The 25,284-nt window shown below is 35.5% G+C and overlaps 1 protein-coding gene across 9 annotated transcripts in view; it reads right to left on the reverse strand.

Moving 5' to 3' along the window:
- Window positions 1-25,284, reverse strand: part of LOC123708244 (disintegrin and metalloproteinase domain-containing protein 11) — a 259,659-nt gene that overhangs the window by 128,979 nt on the left and 105,396 nt on the right. For 7 of the 9 annotated variants that reach the window (XM_045658851.1, XM_045658850.1, XM_045658854.1 and 4 more), the window contains exons 4-5: window positions 13,780-13,928; window positions 2,691-2,738 (exon numbers count right to left, since the gene is read on the reverse strand). In XM_045658851.1, the coding sequence (XP_045514807.1) occupies window positions 2,691-2,738; window positions 13,780-13,928 (197 nt within the window). The remainder of the gene's footprint in view (window positions 1-2,690; window positions 2,739-13,779; window positions 13,929-25,284) is intronic. The other 2 variants (XM_045658852.1, XM_045658848.1) reach the window with 1 other exon arrangement.

A 25,284-nucleotide genomic window follows, 5' to 3' on the forward strand; every position in this document is an offset into this window, starting at 1 on the left:
TAACAAATATATAGATACTAAATCTGTCTATCTCGGGGGACCTTGATTGGATGTAATTTTGGCTGCAGGAGATGCGTCTTAGTATAAAAAATGAAATATAATTTTGTGTGTTGTATTGAAATTCGTTAAACGAAACGTAAATTTTATACTTTTTCTTAATTATTCAAGTTCACATGAATGTGCTTCTGCGTTTATTTGATTTGGATTTTTGGAAACTTGGCTATATTTTACAATCGAGGTAATTGTTTTATAGTACTATTAATTAATATTAAGTACATGTTCACTGTTACATTAATATTTATCTACATGTAAACTAGATCTTGATTAAGTTAGCACCGCATTTATGACAACAACGATTCAGTCAACCTCAACTGATGTGTTACTAGTCTGTTTTACCCCTAGTGTTATTTTAAATTCGTAGGCGCGGAGGGAGGCTTTAATAAATGTCTGTGCTTTGGTACGCAAGGGTGGAGGGACTGCATTTTCCGTAGCGCCGGAGCTGTCCAAAAAACATATTATTATCTATTGTTAGGTTAGGTTAGATTTATTTTGATTTATTTTTCTTTTTTAAATAACACGGCGTGTGAAAGTAACCCCTTACCTCTCCTACTCCCCCCCCCCCCCCTCTCACTCGCAACCCGCAATTTGGGTGACGTATTTCTAAATCGTTACCAAAGTTACATAAACAAAAAAGTACAAGTCAAAATAAAAATGCGTCATAACATAACCCAAGGAAAACTAAGCAGTGGCTAACAAAAAAATGTGACGATCGGCCGAGTAAAAATATTTTAGATTACCCTCATCGAATTTTATTAAATTAAAATTATGTTATGTAACAAGTGTATTGTTATTGAAGAAAAATTTTTAAACTTGTTTTATTTGCAGTTCCGTTCAGAAGGATTTTAGTCTGTGCATTTAATTTACGAAGGCATCGGCTATTATTGCAATGTTTTCCGGGTAAAGTTTGAGTGATAACAAACACATTATACGCATAATGCGTGAGCCGAAGACGTTTTCGAGAATAAAATGAATTTTGGTAATGCAAAATTGAGTGTTTTTTAAATAAATTACATTATTACAGATAATGTCAGACCAAAGTTAAGAGTTACATATATATTTCAGTAATTGAAAGCGTAAACCAAATGTTAGTAATCATCGCACTTTTGAAGCCAAAAAGAGCCCTTTAGCAGTTTTTCCCACACTCGTCAATTAAATATAGCATTCTGTTTCCGATAATGTCCAAAAAGGTTGAAACTTCTATTGAAGTGTCACGTACATTTAAGAACTCTTAAATAAGCCAAGTTAGTTTAATGCGTCGCAACCCCTCACTACCCTTAATTTTACGTTAGTTATCAGCTCATATTTTAAACGATAACAGATAGTTGACATCCAGCTTCAAACAAAGAGTTTAATTTAACATATATTTGAACATCCATACAACAAGCACCACTGACCTTAACTCGAGTAAATTTTTAACAATAATAAGTATTAAACACAAGATTTTTATATTTTTGTATATCTATAGATTTGTTTTGTGATTACGTTTTTAATTACACCACTGGATATATTTATTATGAGTAATTTGGTTTAATTACTTTAATTAATATATGTAAGATCAGGTCCATTTACCTAATATAAGGAAACACGAAGTTTTTATAATCTGTGGAAATTTTTATATACATTTTCAATAGGCTTTTGAAATCTAAGAAACAAAATAATACGATATCCTTTCATTTTAATAATTAGCATCTTTTCCGCAGCGATTGAAAATATTCCTGTCATGCCGGTGATTGAATTTTCCCTTTTTTCCGAGAAAAAGTGGGTTAGGGAGACTGGGGTTTGGGGAGAAATAATTACGGGGAGCTCTGATAACGCTGTGTAATTAAGGATTCTGTTTCCTTACATTGTTTTTGTATTAACGTTTATATTGGACAGTGATTGTTTTGCGCGAGAAAAGCAATAAATTTTTATCTACTGAGATTTATTATAAAACGAGTGTCAATAATAAAGGATGTAAAATAAATAGTTAATATTTTATCCCTCATATTAATTTTATCTATAGCAACTTATTAATAACATTAAGTCAACATTTGGAAATACCAATTAATACAATTATTTATTTATAATTAATTATTTTTTTGATAATGTTTCGATTATAAATTATTATATATTAGGGTATATTTATCTTCTATGCAATTAATTTGTTCCCTCCTTAGGTATTACGGTGGATTATGACCTCCTGCTACTACGCGAGCTACGCCTCAGAAGAGCTACCTTTGTCATAATTTGAAAATAATGGAGAGCCTGGGTCTACGGGTACCAAGTAAAAACCTGAGGCTTCCGTCTTATGGATGTACCGCGCGCACATTTCAACTTGGTTAGCGAAGCGCCACCCACGCGAGCAATACAAATAATAAACAAAATTTCTATTGAGGTAGACCTATTTGTTTGTACACTGGCTGAGTTCACAAGAGTCGCTTGCTATATTGTTAGTTATAAGAACTAGGTATAAAAATATAATTTTCTAATGTTTTTTTATGTAGCATAATCGGTGTGGGTGTTATATTGTCGTTCTATCGAATTAGTAGTAACTGTTAAGATATAAGAATAATGATGTGGAATAAATAAATAAATTAACATAAAAATATTAAGTCACGAAGATGTTGATAATTATAGCCTTTAAGACTTACCCTTGATCGTGGTCGGCTGACACCCTGGTAGTCCGGTCCATATCGTCCCTGAAACAAAAGCCATATATTTAAATTATTGAGCCCAAAGATTCTGTAATTGAAGATTAATTGAATTGAAGAAATTGTAATTGAACAAACAACAAAATACAACAATAAAAGACTTGACCTTTCAAAACTATAATTTAATATTTAACATCAAAGCAATCTCTTTGTTCGCTTGCGGTGATCACAAAATTATTGAAATCCGCAAGCCAAATTAACTTTCCCTTATAAACTTTCAATATAAACTATTTGATGTCGGATAATCCGGGAAAACATTGTTACAAGGTTGGGTAAAGTCGAAAACAACCGGCAACAAAGTTGCGCGGTTGAGAAAATTTGAAAAACAACCTAAAATTATGTAGATACGGGCATGCTAAAGGGAATACGTAATAGTGTTCTGAGTTTATATTTAAATTGTTCGCCCGGTTGCCACATCCATCTCGGATGTAGGCACATTACCATAGCGACCTTAGATTTATTGCAACCTACCCCAGTGATGTTTTTGAAGCGGTCATAAATATTACTAACACGTATATTTGACAGCTACTGCTTTGATATTCCTTTAATCAAACGTCGGACGTACAAAGATTTGTTAAATTTAAAATGGTATTGGTGTGAATGACAAGAAGGTCTTTAGAGCCTGCTCAAAAAGCCGTTCATAAATATTTTGAATGCTGAATTGTGCTATTCTGAATTTTGAACAGATCCCAGGGTTCTGTTTATTTTGATAATCATAATGTTAGGCCATTAACTAGTCATTTTACTGTATAAATTCGCATGCCAAAATTATTACAGACTATACAATTTCAAAGAATTCCACGAAATTCCGTGATATGTTATGAAATTTCGTCGCCTGCTCTCTTTGAGACGCGAAATATATTTCCTAAGGACTAATTCCTCGACAACACTCTGCCGTCCCACTCCTGCCATTCACGACTGAATTTTTTGCTAACAATTCCTTGCTTATATTCTAAAAGAAATGTATTTTAAATTGCAATGCAAGCATTTACGAAAAAAGTGAAAAAATTCTCTTTAATTGCATCAAGCAAGATAGAAATTAAAATTTATTTGTTTGCAGTGTGTGAACGGAAAAAAAAATAATAATTTTACAATAACATACAATACTACTAGAAAGGATGTTCACAGCGCATGTTGTAAGTAATCATATTAATAAATCAATTTTGGAACATGTTGATTACTTCCTTTATGACTGGAATCAGTTGGATAATCTTAAAGCCTCTAAAACAGTGTGGAGGCACGTTAGATAACACTGGACTCGATTCCATCTGGATTAGGTTTTTGATTATTTCCAAACAAATACTCTACACTAGATAGTGTAGAGTACATAGATATGAACTACATATTATACCCACAAAATCTTCAAATGAAGACATATATAACATAAATCAATGGTGCTAAAACCTTTTTAGGTAGATTTCTGTATCTATTTCATGATCATTTGTTAGTCAAATAGGCAAATAGGTGGTCAGCCTTCTGTACTTCTGGGTCTAAGGCAAGCTGGTTTCCTCACGATGTTCTCCTTCACCGTTCGAGCTAATGTTAAATATTAGGTCCTTACATATGAAATTGGCGTTTTGTATGGGAGTAACAAAAAGTCGAATATTTTTAAATATAATATGTTTAATTAATCAAAGTATGAACCATTGTTTTCTATGCACTTTTTCCATCTCATAGGTAGTTCAATGATCCCTTTACTAAAAAAAACAGTCGGACGGGAATCAATAAAATCTGTGAAGGCGATTTGGACTGCCCCATCAGAGTTAAATTTTTTCCGTTCCAAGAAGTTGTCCAAATTTCGAAAAAAATGGTAATCTGTTTGGAGCAAGGTCCGGGGAGTATGGAGGATGTCTTAGACATTCCAATTGAAGCTCTTCTAATTTGGTAGCCGTCTGTTGTGCAATGTGTGGTCTAGCGTTGTCGTGAAGTAGCAGTGGCGTGGAGCGATTGACCAGCCTAGGTTGTTTCGCCGCTAGCTTTTCCATCATGGTTTGCAATTGCTGACAATAGACATCAGCCGTAATAGTCTGGCCAGATTTGAGAAAACTGCAATTAACAAGTCCATGGCACTTTGACACGATGGCACTTGTCCACCAAACGCTTACAAGTAACTTTTTTGGGCTTAATTTTCGCTTGGGGCAGGATTTGGCTGGCTGGCCAGGATCCAACCATTGCGCTGAGCGCTTCCGATTATCGTAAAGAATCCATTTTTCATCACAGGTAATGATTCGGTTTAAAATACCTTCATTATTGTGCCGGTTCAGTAATGTAACGCAGCAGTCGACGCGCGTTCGCCGGTTTGCTTCAGTCAATTCGTGAGGTACTTCAAGCTTTTTAATCTTCCCAATTTGCTTCAAGTGAATTAAAACAATTTTATCACTAACACCGCAGCCTGCAGCTAACTCGGACGTGGTTTGCGATGGATCCGCTTCCACAATAGCCTTCAATACTTCATTATCAACTTGGGGTTGGGTGTTAATGTGCACAGCCGGGGATCGAACCTAAGAGATGACAGTCGCACGCTGAAGCCACTTTTTTTTATGAAGGAGGTAAAAATGCACAACTGCAGGCCCGCGAGCGCTTGCAGTCGCTATCGCGGGGACTGTGGGGATGGTTAACTCTTATCCCTCTGCTAATCAGAGGGGAGAAACCTGACCCACTAAAGTTTCCTCCTGAGCCCTCCATATCGCCTGCTATGCCGGACACATTCATTCTGAATGATTGACGTCCGGCACCACATTGAGTCCCGCGGGGGTCGCACTAGGCATTCAACCCAGGGAACTCAGGCGAATATGACTGCATACGGGCTCAGCGTTGGCGCAGCGGGACGCTGTTGGGCAAACGCTCCTCGCGTCTTGCCCCCGCACCCCCGCCTCACCGCCGTCGAGCACAACCCGTCCGGCCATCGCCATGCAGCTCCCGCTGACGCTCAGCAGCCTCCTTCTGCAACAGAACACGCTCACAGAAGAAAGCTACCGCACGCCATGCCTCTTGGCTACCAAGCATTGCTGCAACAACGCTCGGTAGCGAGAGGTCCGTCCCGACGACCGACACTAGGTCATGGCGTTGCCTCGACCAAGTGGCACAATCGGCCAGGGTGTGCCCCGCCGTGTCCTCTGGGGCACAACAATGGTGGCAGAATGGAAGGGTTTCCCGCCTCGCCACCTTGTGCAGATACCGCCCAAAGCACCCATGCCCAGACAGTATCTACGCCATCCGAAAGGACATGGCTCCACTCCACGGTGCGTACTCCCGCCCTAGGCATAGCCAGATCATGGGCCCATCTATTAAAGGTGGCCTCCCTGGCTTGCTTCCTTGCCGGTCCGACCAGTTCAGTCCATCGGCCACCTGCCCTAGTTTCACACTTGAGACGATACGGGTCGCCTAGGGCCAACGCCTCTAACTCCCAGGGGGGAGTCCCGGCAACAGGCACGCCGCCTCGAACGAGACGGTCTAGTAGCATCGAGCCGCCCGAACCACCATCACTCGCTGCAGCCTCCTGAGTAGGGTGCGGTTCCTCGCCCCCAGCCTATCGTCCCTTACAGGGGCCCCATACAATGCCATACTGCGTATGATTCCGCAGTACAGCCTCCGCACACTCTGCTTAGGGCCCCCAATATTCGGCAGTAGCCGTGCAAGCGTCCCCGCCGCCCCTACAACCTTCCCCCCGAGAGCTTCAAAGTGGGCCTCGAAGTTCCAGCGGCTATCCAAGACGAGACCAAGGTACTTCATCTTGGACGCCACCGGAGCCCCCATTCCTTTCACCATCAAGACCGCCCCAGGAGGTGGACATGGAACAATAGGGTGTCCGTTTTGTCAAGAGACACCCTAAGGCCCAGGGCCCTTATCCGTCTCACAATAAGGGAGGTGCCGACCGTTGCGAGTCGAGCTACCTCCCCATAACTTGCCCCGTTGGCCACTACGAGGGTGTCGTCTGCATAGCAGAAGACGCGCAATCCCGGTAGAAGCGCGCCCCTCAACACCCAATCGTAGGCCATATCCCACAGAAGCAGCCCAAGGACCGAGCCTTGAGGAACCCCACACCGCACAGGGTGGTAGGAGATCGTGCCCTGCATGTTGGAGTACACGATCCACCTTTCTGCAAAATAGTCCCCCACTATTTGGCGCAGATACAGTGGGACCTCGAAAAACTCAAGTGCCTCTCTGACTACACCAAAAGGGAGACTATTGAAGGCATTCGCAATATCTAACGATACTGCCACTGTACTGCTACTGGAGGCAAAGGAAACAGGTCCGCCACCACTCTGTCCAGAAAGGCCGGCTACAGACGCACAAGAGGCATTCCCGCACCTTTCAGCCTTTTACGAGCTGATCGGTAGGGGCACCCCCACCATCATCATCCAGTTCCCGGAGCACCTCCTGATGGGCCCTTTACTTTGCCTCACAGATCCGGCCCCGGAGAGCCCTCTTGCGATCATTATAGATCGAGTGAAGGCCCTCCGTGACATCGGGACCATCCCTCCTCCTCCTCCTCTGACTCCTGTAGTAGGCCCTTCTGGCCTCGCTACATGCGCCACGGAGATTGCCAATCTCCGACGTCCACCAGTAGACCGCTCTCCTCCCCTTCGGCGGCCTCCATTTGGGCATTGCCGCATCCGACACCCTTCGGAGACTCAGACTCGGTCTGCTAGCTCCTTCATCCACATCCACAACACCAGTGGGCGCACACCACCCCTCTATAATGGCCATCTCCTCCGCAATCTGGCGGTCCATTCGACGCACACTGCTCAACACATATATAAGGTATAATAATCCTTATTATGCTTTTATATAAAATTTGAAGCTATTTACTTAAAAAATAAATAACGCTTATTAAAAAATAAAGGTTTTGAAGGATGGTGTCATAAATAACGCAAAACAATATTTATCAAATATTCCAATCATAATTAGTTCGTCATCATACTTTATTTTATATTTGAAATAAAAAAATGCAAGTTGGGACAAAGAAAAATATATTTTCTTTGAATGAACTTCAGATGTCCTGACCCAGCTACTTTTTCACATCAAAAGGCGTCGGATTTTCATACAATTTCCTCTTGCCTTTGTCTCGAACACAGAGCGATTTGAGACACCTAATATTTCTTAGTTGCTGCTACGATTTCATTAAATCTGTTATTAAAAATCCGATATTTCTCTGCCTTTATTGCAGTTTAACGTTGAGGCAGATTGGAGTATATTGTTTGATTGTCTCTGACCTTTTCTCCAATAATGGTTTACTTTAATCTCTTTATTTAGTAAAAAAATAGTTTGGATTTGAGTGTATCTCGTTCATGCATAGATAGACGAGACGGGGGATTTTACTACATAAAGAAAGCGTTATAATATAATAGTAAATATGATTAACACCTCGCTACACCTCAGTCTAATGTTCTTATGTCCGTACGACTTCTGGGCGCTCCGTCGAAAAAGAACCGTGTTACTTTCACGCAAAGTTCGAGGTAGGTAGTATCCTCAGTTCAGTAGATGATGATCAGTCGTTTTGTTTATACTAAAATTTGTCTTTCAGTTGTACTTACTAACTAAAATTATTATTAAATTTTTTCCTTAATGAACAATTGATATATTTTATCTGACACGCAGCCGATGTTTGGAGTCAAGACACGTCTGTTTCCTTGCAATTTTTACCTTTACCGTACAAGAAAAAATACCTTTGGTACACAGCTCTGATTCATTTGCAGCACAGGTTGGACAGTATTTTGCCTAAGCAAAGCGCTAATATCTCTGTGTTTTATATAAATACATTAGTTAAAAATGTTTGCAAATTTACATACTTCAATAAATTGAAATGCATAAAATGTAGTAAATACTAAATTCATTTGACAATTTACCACAGTCATTTCTAATAACTAGCGTAATACGATGAAAGTCCGTATATATTATACGGGTTTGTTGTCTAAACAGTCTCTCGTATCGCCAAGTAGACCAAGATTTATGAGAAATAGACACAAGACATGCATCCGATTGTACACAGATTACTGCATAAAGTTTTTATAACAAAATAGGAGATCGGCTGATCTTAATGTTGGATAAATCTCTGGGTTTTACAGACTGTACAATAAAGAATCTGTTATTTTATAAGAAAATTTCTTGTTTCGGAGGTAAAGACATGGTTCTCAGAGCCAGCGGAGTTAATGAGAGTGGAATGTGTACTATGTCTTCTGAGCTTTTGGAAGGACCTAGGCTGGCTTAATTAGCCAGGACTTTACGCACAACGGACCAAATAGGCATCTAAGTGTTGAAACGGAGGCCAGACTACACTATTTTTTACTTAACTTTACAATTATAGTAAATTAATTTTTAAATTTAAAACACAATCTTCAATTATTGTATCACAAATATTGTATGAAAACCAATGTTGTTTTTCGTATTTTTTTTAAATTGAGCTCAATATTTATTGTTTGAAGTTCATTAGTTCGGTTGAACGTGTTTGTTAATATGATGTTACACAATTGATTTTACAGACTGAGTGAACTCAATTATAAGCTTTTTACCCTAATCTTCGAAGCTCAGCGATAAAGGCTTTTTGATTCATGATTCAGAATTGAAATTTCTTAAACTACAATTTCTTAATAAGGTAGGCGCAGAAGACCGTTATACTTGCCTGAAAGTTTGTCATTTGACATTGCGGCACCACTACTTATATTATCTAAGATTTGATTTGTATACTAAAATACACCAGTAAAGGGAAATTATATGCTAAACAATCATTTTACAAATATTGTGTTTTCGTCTATAAATTTCAGAAATATCCATGCTTTTACCAAAAGTAGAACATCTCAAGTCTACTACGCTTTATAAAAAAATGTATTAGCCCATATCTAACTGAAATAATATATTAAAGAAGTCGTCAGCGAATATGTGACGTTACCCACAAGTTATTCCCTCACTATACATAATGCAGGGTCGTCTGTGCGTATTATCATAATACTGGCATTCTTATGATTTAGTCCCGACCCAAGAATGTATGACCGCTGGTATCTTATCAAAATCTACATCGGACAAATGTTTTTTTGTGTATGAGATAATTCCTAATATATTATAAAGGAATTATTGATTATAACTTAATTTTATTATGATTTTTGTTACGTCCAGGTTTGTTGACACCAACAAGATATTTAGTGCATATTCACAGGAAAAGATATAAGTAGAAGACTTATTTTTTTGTTATTTTATACGTTACAAGCATACAAAGCCAATACAATATGAATATTTAAATAATTAGAGTAAAGGGACGGCAATAATGTTTTACAACATTTTATTATGGTGAGTCAAGTGACTCAATATGTATTGGCCTTCCGTGCCTGAGCTACGTTATTAATTTTTTAATGCTTATCCCTTAACGTACAAAAGTGATTCGAACGCGGGAACTCAACGTTGAGAGTTAGTCTCCTAGCCATTACGCTAACACTGTTCTACATAATTTAGCAAACTTAATTTCCTTAGAAATCCAAAGTTATCTAAGTAATTTAAATGTGTAGAAGCTACTAACCAACAATCATCTCTCAAAGCTGTTAAACACGCAAAATATTCGCTCGAAAGCCAATTTAACTTAGTTTGAAACTTGTTTTAAACTCTAAAAAGATCTCGATAAGGCCTCTTCACTTGCCTCTGTGGGCTGCAGCTTTATGTACATTTCCTATTAAAATGGAAATATATATGGACCGTTAATTAGTCTCGATCATCTGCCTGATCTCGAAATAATAACTAATTGGTTTGGTAAGAAAATAACTTGTAATAACTGCGTAATTACACAATAAAAAAGGATGTATAGTTAAAAGAGAACGCACTAGGATTCTATGTAGCTGGTCTCTTCCATATTAATTTTAGCTTCCTGACTAATAAATTTCAACCACTTACAAATTTGCAATAAAACTACTGTCCGCTTCAGCATGGGGACAGCTCGAAAACATGTTGCTTGAGATTGTATGAAGTTTTGAATTGATAGTGAAAATTCCGTTTTTTTGTTAAGTGGTTAAAGGTAAGGGCCTCTGAAGGAAAGCTTTAGACGGAGAAAGTGTATTTTTTGGGTAGCAGTAGCGTACAAATCTCATCCTTGAGATCGAAGGTTCAATCCCCGGCTGTGCTCCAATGGACTCTCTGTCTCTGTGCACAATCAATATTTGCTTGAACGGTGATTGAAAACGTCGTTAGGAATAGGGCTTGCCATAGACCCAAAAAGTCGAAGGTGTATCAAGCACAGGAAGCTGATCACCTACTTGCCTAACATATTGACAAATTATCATGAACAGATAAGCTGAACCTGAGATAAGGAACCTGAGGCCCGGATCTAAAATTTAACTGAGTATTTCTCTTAAAATGAATCTACTAATTCCTCTTTTAGATGTTTTCATGTATTTCGGAGACGTTTTACGTAACAACAAAAACTATGAGCTTCTTCAACTAATCATACAAGGAAAAGTGGCTGGTAGTAGGAGTCCTGGCTGCAGACGCACGTCTTGATTGAAAAACCTTAGACAATGGTTTGGCCAAAGCACCAAGTACAATGACTTGATGATTAGAAGCCCGGCATCCAAAATTAAGCCATGATGATCAATCAACCTTCGCAAATAGTACCACCACAATAAGATATTTTCATCAGTTTTAGTAAAGAGTTATATATCACGATCGAAAGAACACGTAGTGCGGCTGTAATCAAGCTACTTGAAGTTTTGATTGCTTCCAAATTCTTGTTGTTTGAGCGCTTGTTAACAATCTTATGATCGAGAACAAACAGAGGGGCGCTATAATAATCATATTTCATATTAAATTCCCAACTTAGATATGGAAATAACAACGGTTCAAATTATACGGGAAATTTAATCGTATTTAAACTTTGGATTATATAACTAATAATTTTATAAGTCCTATAAGCGTTTATTTGAATTATTAAAGGTTCGTCTTGGAACAAACTTTTGGTTTGAAATTGTCCATTTATAAGACTACTACTGGCTATATAACTTCGGAGAGAAACTGTTGGACACAGCTAGCTAAGTTCTATTCTTCAGCTAAATAAAATCTTGTTGACATAATTTTATTATAAAGGGGCCATGGTACCAATAGTAATTAGCTTTTTTCATAAAAAATAAAATATGTTTATTATAGAACATAAGATACAAGTATCACTTATTCCACGTCATTAAATTTGAATAGGTAGACATCCCTACTCAACGGAAAATAAGACAGAGGGAAAGCCGAGAGAAAAAGCAGGCATATAAAACTCTCGGTACTCTTTTAAAATAGCAAATCATCAAACAACACTTATTTTAAAACAAATATAATTAGAAGTAGCCTGTCTAGCACTAGTCCCAGACCCTTTTATCAACTAGATAATCGTTAACTTTGTAGTAAGCCTTTTTACACAGCTTTTCTTTAATGCATTTCTTAAGTGTATTACATACGCGAAAGAGACCTCGTTTACTTGTCTAAGAATAACACACCGTTAAATTGAGTTATCAAGTGATTTGACTACCTATGAAAGATCCCAAATATGTAATGTTTCACAAACAGTAATACTAAAACTCCACATATGTGCACAAATCATATTGCATATTAAGGAATGAAATAATCACGAAACAGAAACACACATATCAGGCTAGGAGATTGTATCCCCATTGCTTTTAATTGATGCTTAAATATTGCTATTTACTAAAAAAGACTAAGAACTAATATAAATATCCATACCCCGCATTCTACTTTCGTGTCTCCATTTTTACTTTCTCTAACATGACGATGGACACCTTGCGTGACGTCACGGCCCTAATTCCGACACAGTAATACAAAACAAAAAGTACTGAGAAGGAAAGTTTCGTTAATAGAAAAAGTCCGGTGTCGCGAGGACGACATTAATCATGGCATCAACAAGAAACTGGAACAATTTCTTTCACACTGAACCGTTTGATTCATTATACTTGTTATGACGAGGTGTTTTCATGTATTTTTTACTTCAAATTGTGGTAGGTTTGAGATTAATGATTTAAGTGTGTTTCTTTTACGTGATTCCGCACCCCTTCATATTGTAAATGAAAAGGTGTGGTTTTCACAAAAAAATCTTTAACACTTAATAGAAATACAGACTTTTTGGAATCAAACACCGGCCACACGACGTCGACGACGAACCCAAAAAACGCACTTTCTTCGCCCAACACTTTTTCTCCTTCAGAAGCCGTTTCATCTTTAACCACTTTCTTAAAAACAAAAATTTCACTAACGATTCAAAAAATATTTTCTCAACCCCTTCTATGATAAAATAGAGAATATTCTTTTGTGCAAAATAGTTTGATTATAAAACGTTTATGTAGAAATTATTGTCAAGTACAGTACACTTGCGACAAAGGGAAATAATGCACTTTCTTAAGTAAACCTAAACATCCTTATAATTGTATTGTAAAGATTTTTTGTTTCCTTTTCTAGATTCGAAGCGATTAATTTAAGATAGTTATCACTATTATATTCTAACATATGGAAATTACTTTAAAATAAGTCAGTGCGCACGTCCAGCGCAGATCAGAGAGCAAGTGAACTCAACGATCGATCCAACGCACTACTGACAAATTGACTATGACACTGACAATTTACAACCTGTAGGATATTTATGATGTTGCGTGGTGTTGTCATTCTATGAGAATAAATGACATCGTGTCCTCTAATTACATTATCTCTGACATATATTCATTGCATTTTATGTCAGACTACATATATATATTATACATTAGACTTGATACATTCTAAAAAGTTCAGTTCTAGTCATGTAAGTCATTTGACATTTATAACTTGAGGATTACTCACAAACTACAAAACAAGAAATACGTTTTCAAATAACCCGTATTTTATTAGATTTGTTTTTCATTCAAAATTTTGAAACATCTCATTATTGATTCATTCCAAACATAGCGTTCATATACTCGTTAGGTACCAGATAAAAATTAAAATTAAAATCATTAATAGATTTAAAAGTGGGAGATTTCTTGGCCTTTTGTCTTACGGCTAAGTAAATATGCAAAGGACTGACCTTGGGGGTGTTGACTTCCCGCGTGGAGATGCCCATTTTCTCGTGGTGTCGGAGCTGCACAGGGTAGATTATCTGGTAGTAATGCGCGCCTATATTTCTCACCAGCTCCTGATTTTGCGTGTACTCGCGGAGCAGACGCTCCACTTCTTCTGAAACAAGGATTGCTCTTGGATGTCTGCTTGAAATATACAGGTGTCTCTTACATACTTTTATATACATGGATAGATTGATACAACACTCAAGGAAAATTAAACTATATTAAAGAGATATCAAGAGATTTTCGATTCAAAAACATATAACATATAAAATACCTATTAAATACTTTCTTTAGACTGAATATATTATAAGTAAAACCTTATTTATAAAAAGCTAATCTAATGAATAAAATAACCGTATAACAATTCAAGCACTCATCACAGTACAGAGTACAATTTGATGAGAGAAACAATATTTATTTATTTTTACATCAGTTACCATAATATAAATCATACATATATAAACAAAAAAAGCAGGTTACATAAGTTATTAGGCAACTTCTAGCCTTATTGCTAACAAGCGATTTCTTCCAGGCAACCCTAATATGGAACAATAAAAATAAAAATAAAAAAACACCTACAGAAGGTAAAGTACAAGAATTGCATAATTAATTAATAAAAAAAACTCAAATATACATAATTTATTATAGTTAAAACAAACCAATGAAGCTAAATCCTTAGTTTTACTTCAAGACTATAGCAAACAATGTATTCTTATAAAATCTTAGCTCATCATTTACCTACTGTTTATGAATTTTTAAAGAAAGTTCTCAAAGAGAATGATTAATTGCATTTGTCAACGACAAATACTGTGAAATTTCTGAAGGAAACTTCACAAATTGTGTTTACGCTTTGATCCGCAAAATAATGTATTCATAATTTAAGTCGAATATTTTTTTTTAAATAACTAAAACGTAGTTATAGAACTAGCCGTACACATTACATGACTTTAAAATTGTTTCTATTTGATTAAAAATGTACAAAATATGTATATAAACAGGCTCGTAAAAGAAGCTATATCTGATTAATGACACTGTACAAGTACCACAAATATGCTGAACAAAATTCTTGAGACAGTCACTGGTTGATCGCGGTGTATTATCGTGAGTCATGAAAAATAAAGATCAGCGTAATAGAAGCTTACTATAGATATATACTATAGACACAGGGAGCCAATCCAATTGAAAAAAAAAACTTTAATCAAGTAGAAGAAATCTTTAAAGAATAGCCTTCATTTTCTTCGCCATTCAAGAATAGAAAACTCTATATTAAACTATTAGTGAGATGATGCCCTACAAAATTGCTCTTGCGTTTAAGTCTGTAATAAACGTCTGACGCCTTAACGATGCCCTTAAAGTGAACAATAAGGCTCGTGCACGTCTTATTACGTCATAACAGGTAATACTAGAGGTAAGGTTCTTTGAAAAGTCGTATGGTATCAGATTTTTCATATAAACATTATATTATTCGCGATCTATATATGTATTTGTTTACAATTTAGCATTGTATTATTTAAATAAAATAAAATAAATCAGTGGCGCTACAACCTTTTTAGGTCTGGGCCTCAGAATTATGTATCTGTTTCATAATCATTTGCCAATGTAATATGCATGTGGGTGATCAGTCTTCTGTAACACAGGCCGTCGACGTTTTGGGTCTAAGGCAAGCCGGTTTCCTCATGATGTATGTATCACCAAAAAAAGTCCATTGGCATAGCAACATGACCTACGATCTTAGGGATGAGACCGTTGAAGGCCCTGGGCTTACTAAGTACTAAGGGACTAAGTTAAAATACGAAAAAACTATTGAATGTACAACTTTAAAAAATTAAAATCATTCTTGAAGATCAGGAAAGCTATAAAAGTTCTATAATGTAACTGGTATTACTTTTTTTTAAAGTCTCAAAAATGTAGAACATGCAAATTCACTCAAAATAGAATCAATTTTTTACAAATCGCCCTTTAAAATTGTATAAAAGCTGCGCTGGCAAAATATTTGAAATATGACAATGGACTATTGAAAAATAGGCTCAGTTCAGATAGTGGTAATGAGAGCATGAGATCGCTCGTGCACAGGGTTGACAACTTACGATTTATATTTATTTAATTAATCTGTCTTTAACGTATTGTCTCATATTACGGCTATATAATGCAGAGGTGATGAAACTGGACGGGTGGACTCCATTTCCCCACTTAGACGCGTAATTGGTCCGTTGTGCGTAAAGTCCTAGCTAATTTAGCCAGCCTAACTCCTTTCAGAAGTACAGAAGTCTCCCGCGCACTTCACAGGCTTCGCGGAGCGACCTCACTGTTCCGAGGATTTTTGGGCGTTGTGACTGATTCCTAGATAGACCGATCAAGTGAAAGATTCATCGGTCTTATACAGGACAAAAACCGGTGGAAACAGCACCAAATGCTACCCTGCTGACCATGACACTGACATAAGCTACTAAACTAAAAGAAATATAACTAAGCGGCCTACTGGTAAACTGAATATGTAAGTACTCAAACATATTTAAACTGGTATTAGATAAAATAGGTTTATATATTTTATATAATGTACAAAAGACCCAAGTCTTCTTTGTTTCGCTTCTATAACCATGAAATTCATATTTGACTAAGTATCAGTTTCTGGAAAGACCCTTAATGTCGTTATCAATTAACATTAATGTAAAAGTTAAAATTATAGCTTCTGATACGTTGACAAGACTAAATTTTAATAGTTAATTTGTTTTAATAAATCTGTAAGTTATATATCTCTAAGGGAGAATTACACGTTACTTTATTTGCAAATTTGATATTTCTGTTTACGTGAAGATTAAATCAGAGCAGTAAAAATTTGACACTTAATAAATTTTCACGCATCAGTTTTTCAAAAAACAGACGTACGTGGTAGGTTTTAAGCCGTGCCAGCCCTACCAAACCGTCAGGGAACTATTCAGTGAGGCCGCAATTGGGGCGTGCCAGCTACAAATTCAGTTCGAACAATGACACTGCATTTACATCGAATATTATAACCGATATTTGAGTCACGTTCCACTATAATTAAACATGTATTTCACCAATATCATCATTACCAGAATCATTAAATAATGGTTTTAAATATCAATAAAATCACGTATTTGTATTAATCAGTTTCAAACATTTAATTAATACCTGGAAATAGGATGGAATATGTTTCTATTTGAAATTGCTTGAAGCCTGAAACTTACACTTCTATTCCAGTGATATGTATGAATTTAGTGACTCTACTCGATTATATTAAAAGGCTATAAAATTAAAAACATTGTAAAATACGTCGGATTGAATTCACATCCTTACAATTGGAAAATATTGTAATTTATAAAATATTATTGTATAAAAAAAGAAATACGAAAAAACGCATAATCTTGTACATGAATAAAAACAAATAAATATCTCAGAATTCTACTTCGTCAAAACCACTTTAAAGATACTCAGAAATAGCAAAACCTATAAAACAAGTAGACATCGACAAACACTCAGCCGTAACGAGTGGCGAAACAATCCCCTTGAATTCGAATCAGTAATGTCTTGTTCTTTGCCGTCGTCTTTAAAAGATGTTTGTTTTACAATCGTTACTAAATTGTTGATTTTATAGTAGATATCTTTTTAAATAAAGTATTATTTATACAATGAATAATACATATTTTACTCCGCATGGAACATTCATTAATGTCTTTTTTTATTATTGGAAAAGCTTAAATATATTGTGCCTAGTCTGCAACTAGGACCATTAAGCAAGGACAGTGTTCAATTAGTAGATGATCCGTAAATTGGTAAGAATTTTCTTTAACACGTATCTAATTCACATAATTTATATTAAAAATATTATATTTATATTAATTTGCATATTAGTTAGTTTCAGAATATATGTCTTTGCGTGAAATAAACATGAAATACTTAAATTAGTAAAAGTAACATAACCAGTAGGTAGAATTGATTGAAGGTCTGTGTAATTAAATATTAATACCATGAAAGGAGCCGACTCAAATCTGTCATATCATTAATTAATTAGCTGAATACTATTGATGGGTTCATTTCAGATGTACGCGGCAGGCTTTGATTTTTGGTCGTCATTGCCAGATGCAGATAAATAAATTATTCGCTTGTCGCCTTTTGTCTTCCATTTTGACATATGCTCGGCTTATATAGAACATAATTTTGATAGTTTAATTGCATTTAGACATTTATTAAATAATTGTTACTCGACAGGAATCAGAAAAACATACTCGTAAGAGAAATGAAATGCACAGTATAGAAATAATAATTATAAATAATATATATAACCTGAAAATTTTATCTTAAGATCTATTGAAGAAGAGCCTCGTGAAAGAATATATTATTTGGATAAGTGGCGGGACTGTGCTATTTTTATTAATCTATAAAACTATACAGTGCCGAGTATGTTATAGAGGTGAATTTCTCGCTCCAATTTCACCGGAAGTGGCTTCGTTGCTTTCATTAAAATACAGCCTAGAACAAAACCAATTTAATAAATGTGACTCTTGTTTATTATTATAAGAATTTTTTTACAATTATATTTTTATTATTTGACTTTAATTTCGAATCTGTTCTATAGATTAGCAAAAAAGTAATTTCATTGTATCTTTTGTGGCTTTGTCTAAAATGTAGTATTTTTGTCAATCCGAAATATTATATTATTCACGAGTGTTCATTCATTTATTAACATTGAATAAAATTTTAGACTAATGTAATTTTTATTTTTCGTTTAACATCAGGTGAAATTGCGGAATTTTTTTTATGAAAACTTAATATAAATTTTAAATGATAGTTATTAAAGAAAAATACTTCAATTTATCGATATCAAGTTAAGTCATCAATATTTACTTAATAAAGTTTTACAATTAAAATGTATGAGTATAAGAGTTTAACTTAAACCGATCCTTCTCTTTTGAACAGGGCAGGCAAAACTATTTCATAGTTAAAATTACCTCACTTCACATACGCCAAATAAATAGGGATTCCTTAATTAAAGTCAGTTTCATTAACTGAAAGAGTAATGTACGCGACAAAAATAAGTGGAACTTGGAAAGGTTTGACAACAACAAACATCCCCTGCTTTATTCAAATTATATGAAAACTACGCGGTTTTCTTTGTAAAACTAATTAAAATGGGTTATACGTTAGTGCGAGCGACACGTTTTTTCTAGCTAAATTATAGTTAGAGCTTTAGTGAGTTTAGATTTCCTTTTTGTAAAGTTTCCTCTAATATAATTAGGTTCAACGGACTATAAGGGCAGCCCGGTGGAGAGGCCCTATTAGAAAATAATACAGAGGAAGACCCCTGACGAGATGAGCGGATGACATTATCAAAACAGCTGGCAATACCTGGAGGTGCTTCGAGGAGGCCTTAACCTGTGGAGAGGTTTATGAAAACTATATTTTAAAAAAATATAATGTGATTAAGTTTACTTTGTTTTTGTAGGAAATAAATTCTCTTTTTATTTATTATTAAGGAGGTTAAATGGCTGGTGTATATCATATAGTTTCAACTTCAAGGGCCAAAAATGTAAGCTTAAAAACTTCATTCCATTTAATAAAATTTTAAAAAAGATGTTTCAATTAATTCCTAAATATATGTGTTTATTCTTAAGGTTACGCCAAAACGACGATTATGCCGAAAACTAATTACCAATCAATCTAGAATCTAATTATAAATTCAGATGACCTTAATCAACTGTTAATACTAATTATGTAAATTAATTAGTTGAGTTCTAGAATTAACTAAGGTTACTCTATATTCTGTAAACATTGCAAGGCCTTTAAATAGTCTAAGAATGTGTGTATGTATGTATTTAAGAATAATTTCCATAGAAGAACAACAGACAGCTTTTTCCATAATTTATAGGTTTACTAAATAGAATTGAGTATACAACACAGTCACGTCTAATACTTGCCGGTTTACTCACGACGTCCTTAATGCTTATCGCCCCCATAAAAAGATATACCATCCAGATTTCTAAATAATTCTGCAAACCCTTTGACGAGCACTACTCCCCATTGATCCTACTAATACCATCTACACGCCTATTAGGTTTTAGAAAATAATGTAATACCACTTACGTAATCTATATTATTATAAATAAAAAAACAAATCAGTGGTGCTACAAATTTTTTAGGTCTGGGCTGGGCTGGTGTTAAGATTTCTGTATCTGTTCCATGATCATTTGTCAATCTTTCAAATCAATCAGACCTACGACGTCAGTGATGAGAGTCGTGCGCTGAGGCCAACAGTCAACACTGCTTAATATTTTTATAATATATGAAATTACTCGACGAATGTTTCATTTAGTTACTTAAGGTTTCTAGATTACGGCACTCTAAAGGGATAAAGTCACAGCTGTCTTAAAATGCACTCATTTAATACAAGAAAGCCTTGGGGCCGGGTAAATCCAGCAGTCATTCTTCCATGTTTTATCGCAGGAAACGCAGAGAAATATAAATCCCTTGATTTATAAAACACACCAGGGAGTGGCATCGCCTTGTCTAAGATCGGAGTTAAAGTCCTGAACTGTAAGAGCACGATGCGTGGTACGTTTTGTAGCAGGATACATCTTATGATTTCAATCTTTGTACATGAAAACTAACGCTGGTAATAATAGTATGAATAATAATAATTTGGTGGTGGTAGAACTGGTTTGCTGGTTGCCTCACAATTTTTATCTTTACTGTACGGGCAACTATTTAATCGAAGGCACCGCTGCTCCGATATGAAACGTGTAAGATAAAATAAAGTTATTAACAACATACATCGCAATATATATATAAATGTATCGGCGAGGTTGCGTTAAAGCGATCATAGATGTCGTTATTAGTTGTTAAAAAAAGCGTGAAATGCTGTCTCTTTCAGAGATGGCGTTTGAGTGAGGTCTGTGTACGGTTCGAGAGTGGGGACGGAACAGGTCGAGAGGTAGTCGCCGACCACCGGTCAGTCAGTTTGGTTTTGGACGGCATCCAGCAAAGTCGTACGCAGCACTCACTGCGTGTTAAATCTAAATTCTAAATATGCCACGTGGTGACGAAAGCGTTTTACCGCGACATATATATGTAATTAAATTATATATTTTAAGGAATGTATAATTGAGTTTGTTATGGAAGAGCTGGGCACCCTGACACAGGTACTTTTTATCTAAATAGGTTCCCAAATCATACACATTGTAATGCATATGTACTTAAAATGAATAAACACATTTCTATATTTTTTTATATGGTGTTATGGACTAGATGTTCTATTGATTCTTTGCTTCGTGGTTATTTTACTTCATGTTTTTAATAATCTTTCGAGTAATTGAATATTTACAATTCCCCTTAGCAAGCGGTCTCACTACAACTCCACATCGCCGCAGGCATCCCAGAGATGACGTGTGCATTATGCATGGCCCGCATTTAGTGATATGGACCGAGGTTCTTATAAACTTACCATACCTGACGTTACATATTTATCATACACAAGAAATAATATATTTAGCGTGACCTTTTAGAGGTTTTGTATATATTTTTTATTAAATTTTTCATATACATTTACTTAGATTTTGTCTAGAACACAATAAGCCGATAATAAGTATTGTATTGTCATACGATTATGTCTTATATTATTGAGTAAAGTACAATTTTTATTAGAGATGTAAAAATTCCAGAAATAGCGACGTTTACTGTAGCCTTCGTAGAGTACGAAAGAAAACCAACTGAGGTACTCGAGGTGTTTTTAAATGGTTATTGTCTACGCGGCCCTCTGAGTAACAGAAGGTATGCAGTGAGATGACTGTTACATACTCTATGTGATATGCGGTAACCCTACCAAAGAAATAAAATAATGCCAAATTATGATATTAATTGCAAAGTAGCCACAAACTTACAATTAGCTCATAAAAATGCCAAAATGCCGAGACCACAATTTACAAAACTTTTACTGCGGTAATCTCGAAGTCGCAACTGAGGTCGTGTAAAAAAGGTTTAATCCGCAAAGTCAAAAGTAAACACTCTAGTGTACACACTGCGCATACCAGTGCAGCTTTCATCTGTGCATAAGACATATAAATTAATAAATTAATAACACACATTACGGGAGCTATGTACAATTTAAAAATGTTCCAAAGATTTATCTCATCGATATTTATCTAAGTCAAATTGGTTTGGAAATACTTCAGTGGGCAGCTAGTTCCACATAGTGGTCGTGGGTGGCAGAAACTGCCTTAAAAAACGCCCAGTTGTGGAACGTCGGACGTCGAGGTGATACGGGTGGAATTTTGTATTCTGCCTCGACGTCCGATATTAATCCGAACCAATTTTACAATTATCTGATTAAATAAAAAAAATTGTTCGCCATCAGATGATATGATTTCCCTCACAGTCCACTTACTAGGTAATAAAAAAATATGAAGTAGCGCTGTTTTTTCATTACTTTATGAGAACAAAAAATCCGGCAACGCACTTGCGAACCTTCTGGCAATGTGAGTTTCCATGGGAATCACTTAACGTTAGTTGAGCCTCCTGCCCATCTGCCTCATATTACATAAAAAAACCTTTCTCGTTGATAATTCTTTGACTTCAATAACTGAAGCTCAAAGTATACGAATATTGCGCGACAGTTCAGTGAGTAAAGATCCTCAGCAAAAAAGTTTTGTCGCCAGTAACCCGTAAAACATACGAAACGGTTATGAGTTCAATTCCCGGGACGAGGACGCTTGAGATACTGCTTATTACTTTTTCACTAATCACATTTAACTATATCATTTTTATTATATAATTTTAATAATGCTCATTGCAAAAGGTCGCACTCGCAATCCCTCTGACATTTTAAGTGTCCATGGGCATATCACTTGACAACAGGCGAGTGTCCTACCCATTTGCCTCTTTTTCTATAAAAAAAATGTCTACGTGATGGTTTTTTTATGTTCTAAAGGTTTTGCGTGCTTACAGATTGATTTGGAAATTAGCATGCGCGTCGAGACAATTGCATAATGTGAGTTCAATGTAAAGCAAATCACATTATATTTTTTAATATTATCTGTAGCAAAATGACTGGCACAATATTATTAGATAACCTCTATCAAGTGTCATACACTAACATGACATAACGCTATATTAGTTAAGGCTCAAAAGCTATTTCAATTTGTAACTGCACTGCGCACATCGCTTACTGAGCGTCGTTTGCAAGCCGCGTACGCCGTCAACTATTTTAAATTAAACTTTATCAAGAAATACGCTGTCAAGTGCAGCGACAAATTTGGCTTCGTTTATTGCTTTACAAATTTAGACCTTCTAGTTTAGACTATAGAACACAATGTAGACAACAACAATTGATATTTAGTACAGTCACGTATAACCGATAGCCAATCTAAGGAAGAAAAAATGTCATTGAGTTTGCAACGTCTTTTAAAAAAAATTTCAAACCATTTTTTTTTGGAATTAACTTATTAGATTATATCTATTGTTCTCTGTGACAAATAAATAAACGAAACAATTTGACAAATATCTACTTGTTATGTCAAGTATTGTCTGTGATCTCATGTCATGTGTCAACACAAAAAAATTTTGGCAAAATTCGTTACCGTTTCATCGCATTAAATACTTAAATATAATTATTTATTTACAATAAATACATACACTATCCTTACAACACTAAGTCAATATGATGTCAAAAAAAGCAAAATATAATACTACATAATATATGTTAAAATTTCGAACACAGTCGGGAAGAAAATAAAGATATTGAGTCGTTTAGTATAAGTGTCGGAGATAGCATTCAGTAAGTGTAACGTCTTTGTTAACAAGGATCTGTGCAAACAAATCTTTGTTTTTAATTACTTTATGATTATTTGTTACTTAAGTTGTCATGTGGAACATGGTGTAATGGTTGCAGCTCCTAACAAACATTGCATAAAACAAAACAAAACTTGGGAATTTAAAAGAGTGGGGGAGAGTTTATTGCCAGTTCTTCTCTTCCGTTCTACGCCCTTGATTTGAGAACTGGCAGTATTATATATTTCTTTTTTTGACGTTCATAAGTGTACGTTGTGTTACCTAAATGAAGAAATGAGTTTTGACTTTTGACTTTTGCAACAAACTGGTTATGGCCTTTGGTGTCGCAAACAACCTTGGGCTTCGCCGTCACACATCTCCCTTAGGTACAAAGAAACTGAGTTCTTGGGATGCTCATCTTGTAATACAAAATAACTAATAAGCACTATTGGGATTAGGCAGTCAAAGTTGTTATTTCCTACATTCACGCCTCTCGACAAAATGAAAAAAACATGAAATCTGTAGGATGGCGTATGAGTGGCGTATACTCGCCCTCGTAGAGCGCCACGCATGCTTGCTTTTCACGCTATGTGAACCCGACGCGCGACGCATCGCTGCGTGTAAGAGTTTGCGACTATACTGTTACATATTACCTCTTTTACCGATGTAAATTTAACTACGATCTCTTAATAAGAGCAATGCTTAAAATTGGCATAATCTCTGGCATTGAGTGTCCATGGGCAGTATCACTTAACATCATCATTAACTCTTGTTCTTTCAAAAAAAGTATAAATACGAATGAAATAATATTTATATAATATTTTTTACAACACATACGAAACTAGTCTAAGGCATGCCGGTTTCCTCACGACGTTTTCTTTCACCATTCGAGCGAATGTTAAATGTGCACATAGAAAGAAAACCTCAGGCATGAGAGTCGCACGCTGAAGCAAAACTACTACTTTAAATGAGTAGTATAAATTCTTTCTGTCAAATTGTGTATACGCTGTTATGAAAAGAGATAGTATTATTAAGATAAGAACATACTTAAGATAATTTAATGTAAACTAAGGTTAAGCCTTAACTATTAATTAAAATATTCTAATGAAAAGCAAACGACTCGGAGAAAAAATGCTGACTGAATTGGTGCAATAATATCCGCATCACCGAACATAATCTACGTGAAATCCAGTGACCTACATCTATACGCCCTTTTCCTTGCACACGTCATCAAATATATGGAAACGTCAAATGTATTCAAAGAACGATTATTTCTGGCCTTACGAATGTTTATAAGATGTGAAGGTTTTTACTAATATAAGTACTCAATTTTTTTAATTAACGTCGGTTACTGATTAATGTATGTACTACATTCATTTAAAGAAAATATTTTACCGATTACATAATTTACATAACTTGACAGGACACAAGTCAAATTAGTATAAAATTGCGGTATTTAAAATAGACAAGAATCAACTTTAGTGTCAATAGATGGCGTTGTATGACAATATTATAAAAGTTTAATCACTAACATCAAACAGTTTTTGTCTACCTGATAAGCCAGTCTGCTGAATAATTCGCGATTAAATTCGTAAATATAAAAAAATACTAAAATCTTTAACAATAAATCTTCTATATGGCCGTTACATATATTTAATATGATACATCAATTTAATATCTTTTACCAA

Source organism: Pieris brassicae, chromosome 4, assembly GCF_905147105.1.
Source record: "Pieris brassicae chromosome 4, ilPieBrab1.1, whole genome shotgun sequence".
In the NCBI taxonomy this organism is placed as follows: domain Eukaryota; kingdom Metazoa; phylum Arthropoda; class Insecta; order Lepidoptera; family Pieridae; genus Pieris; species Pieris brassicae.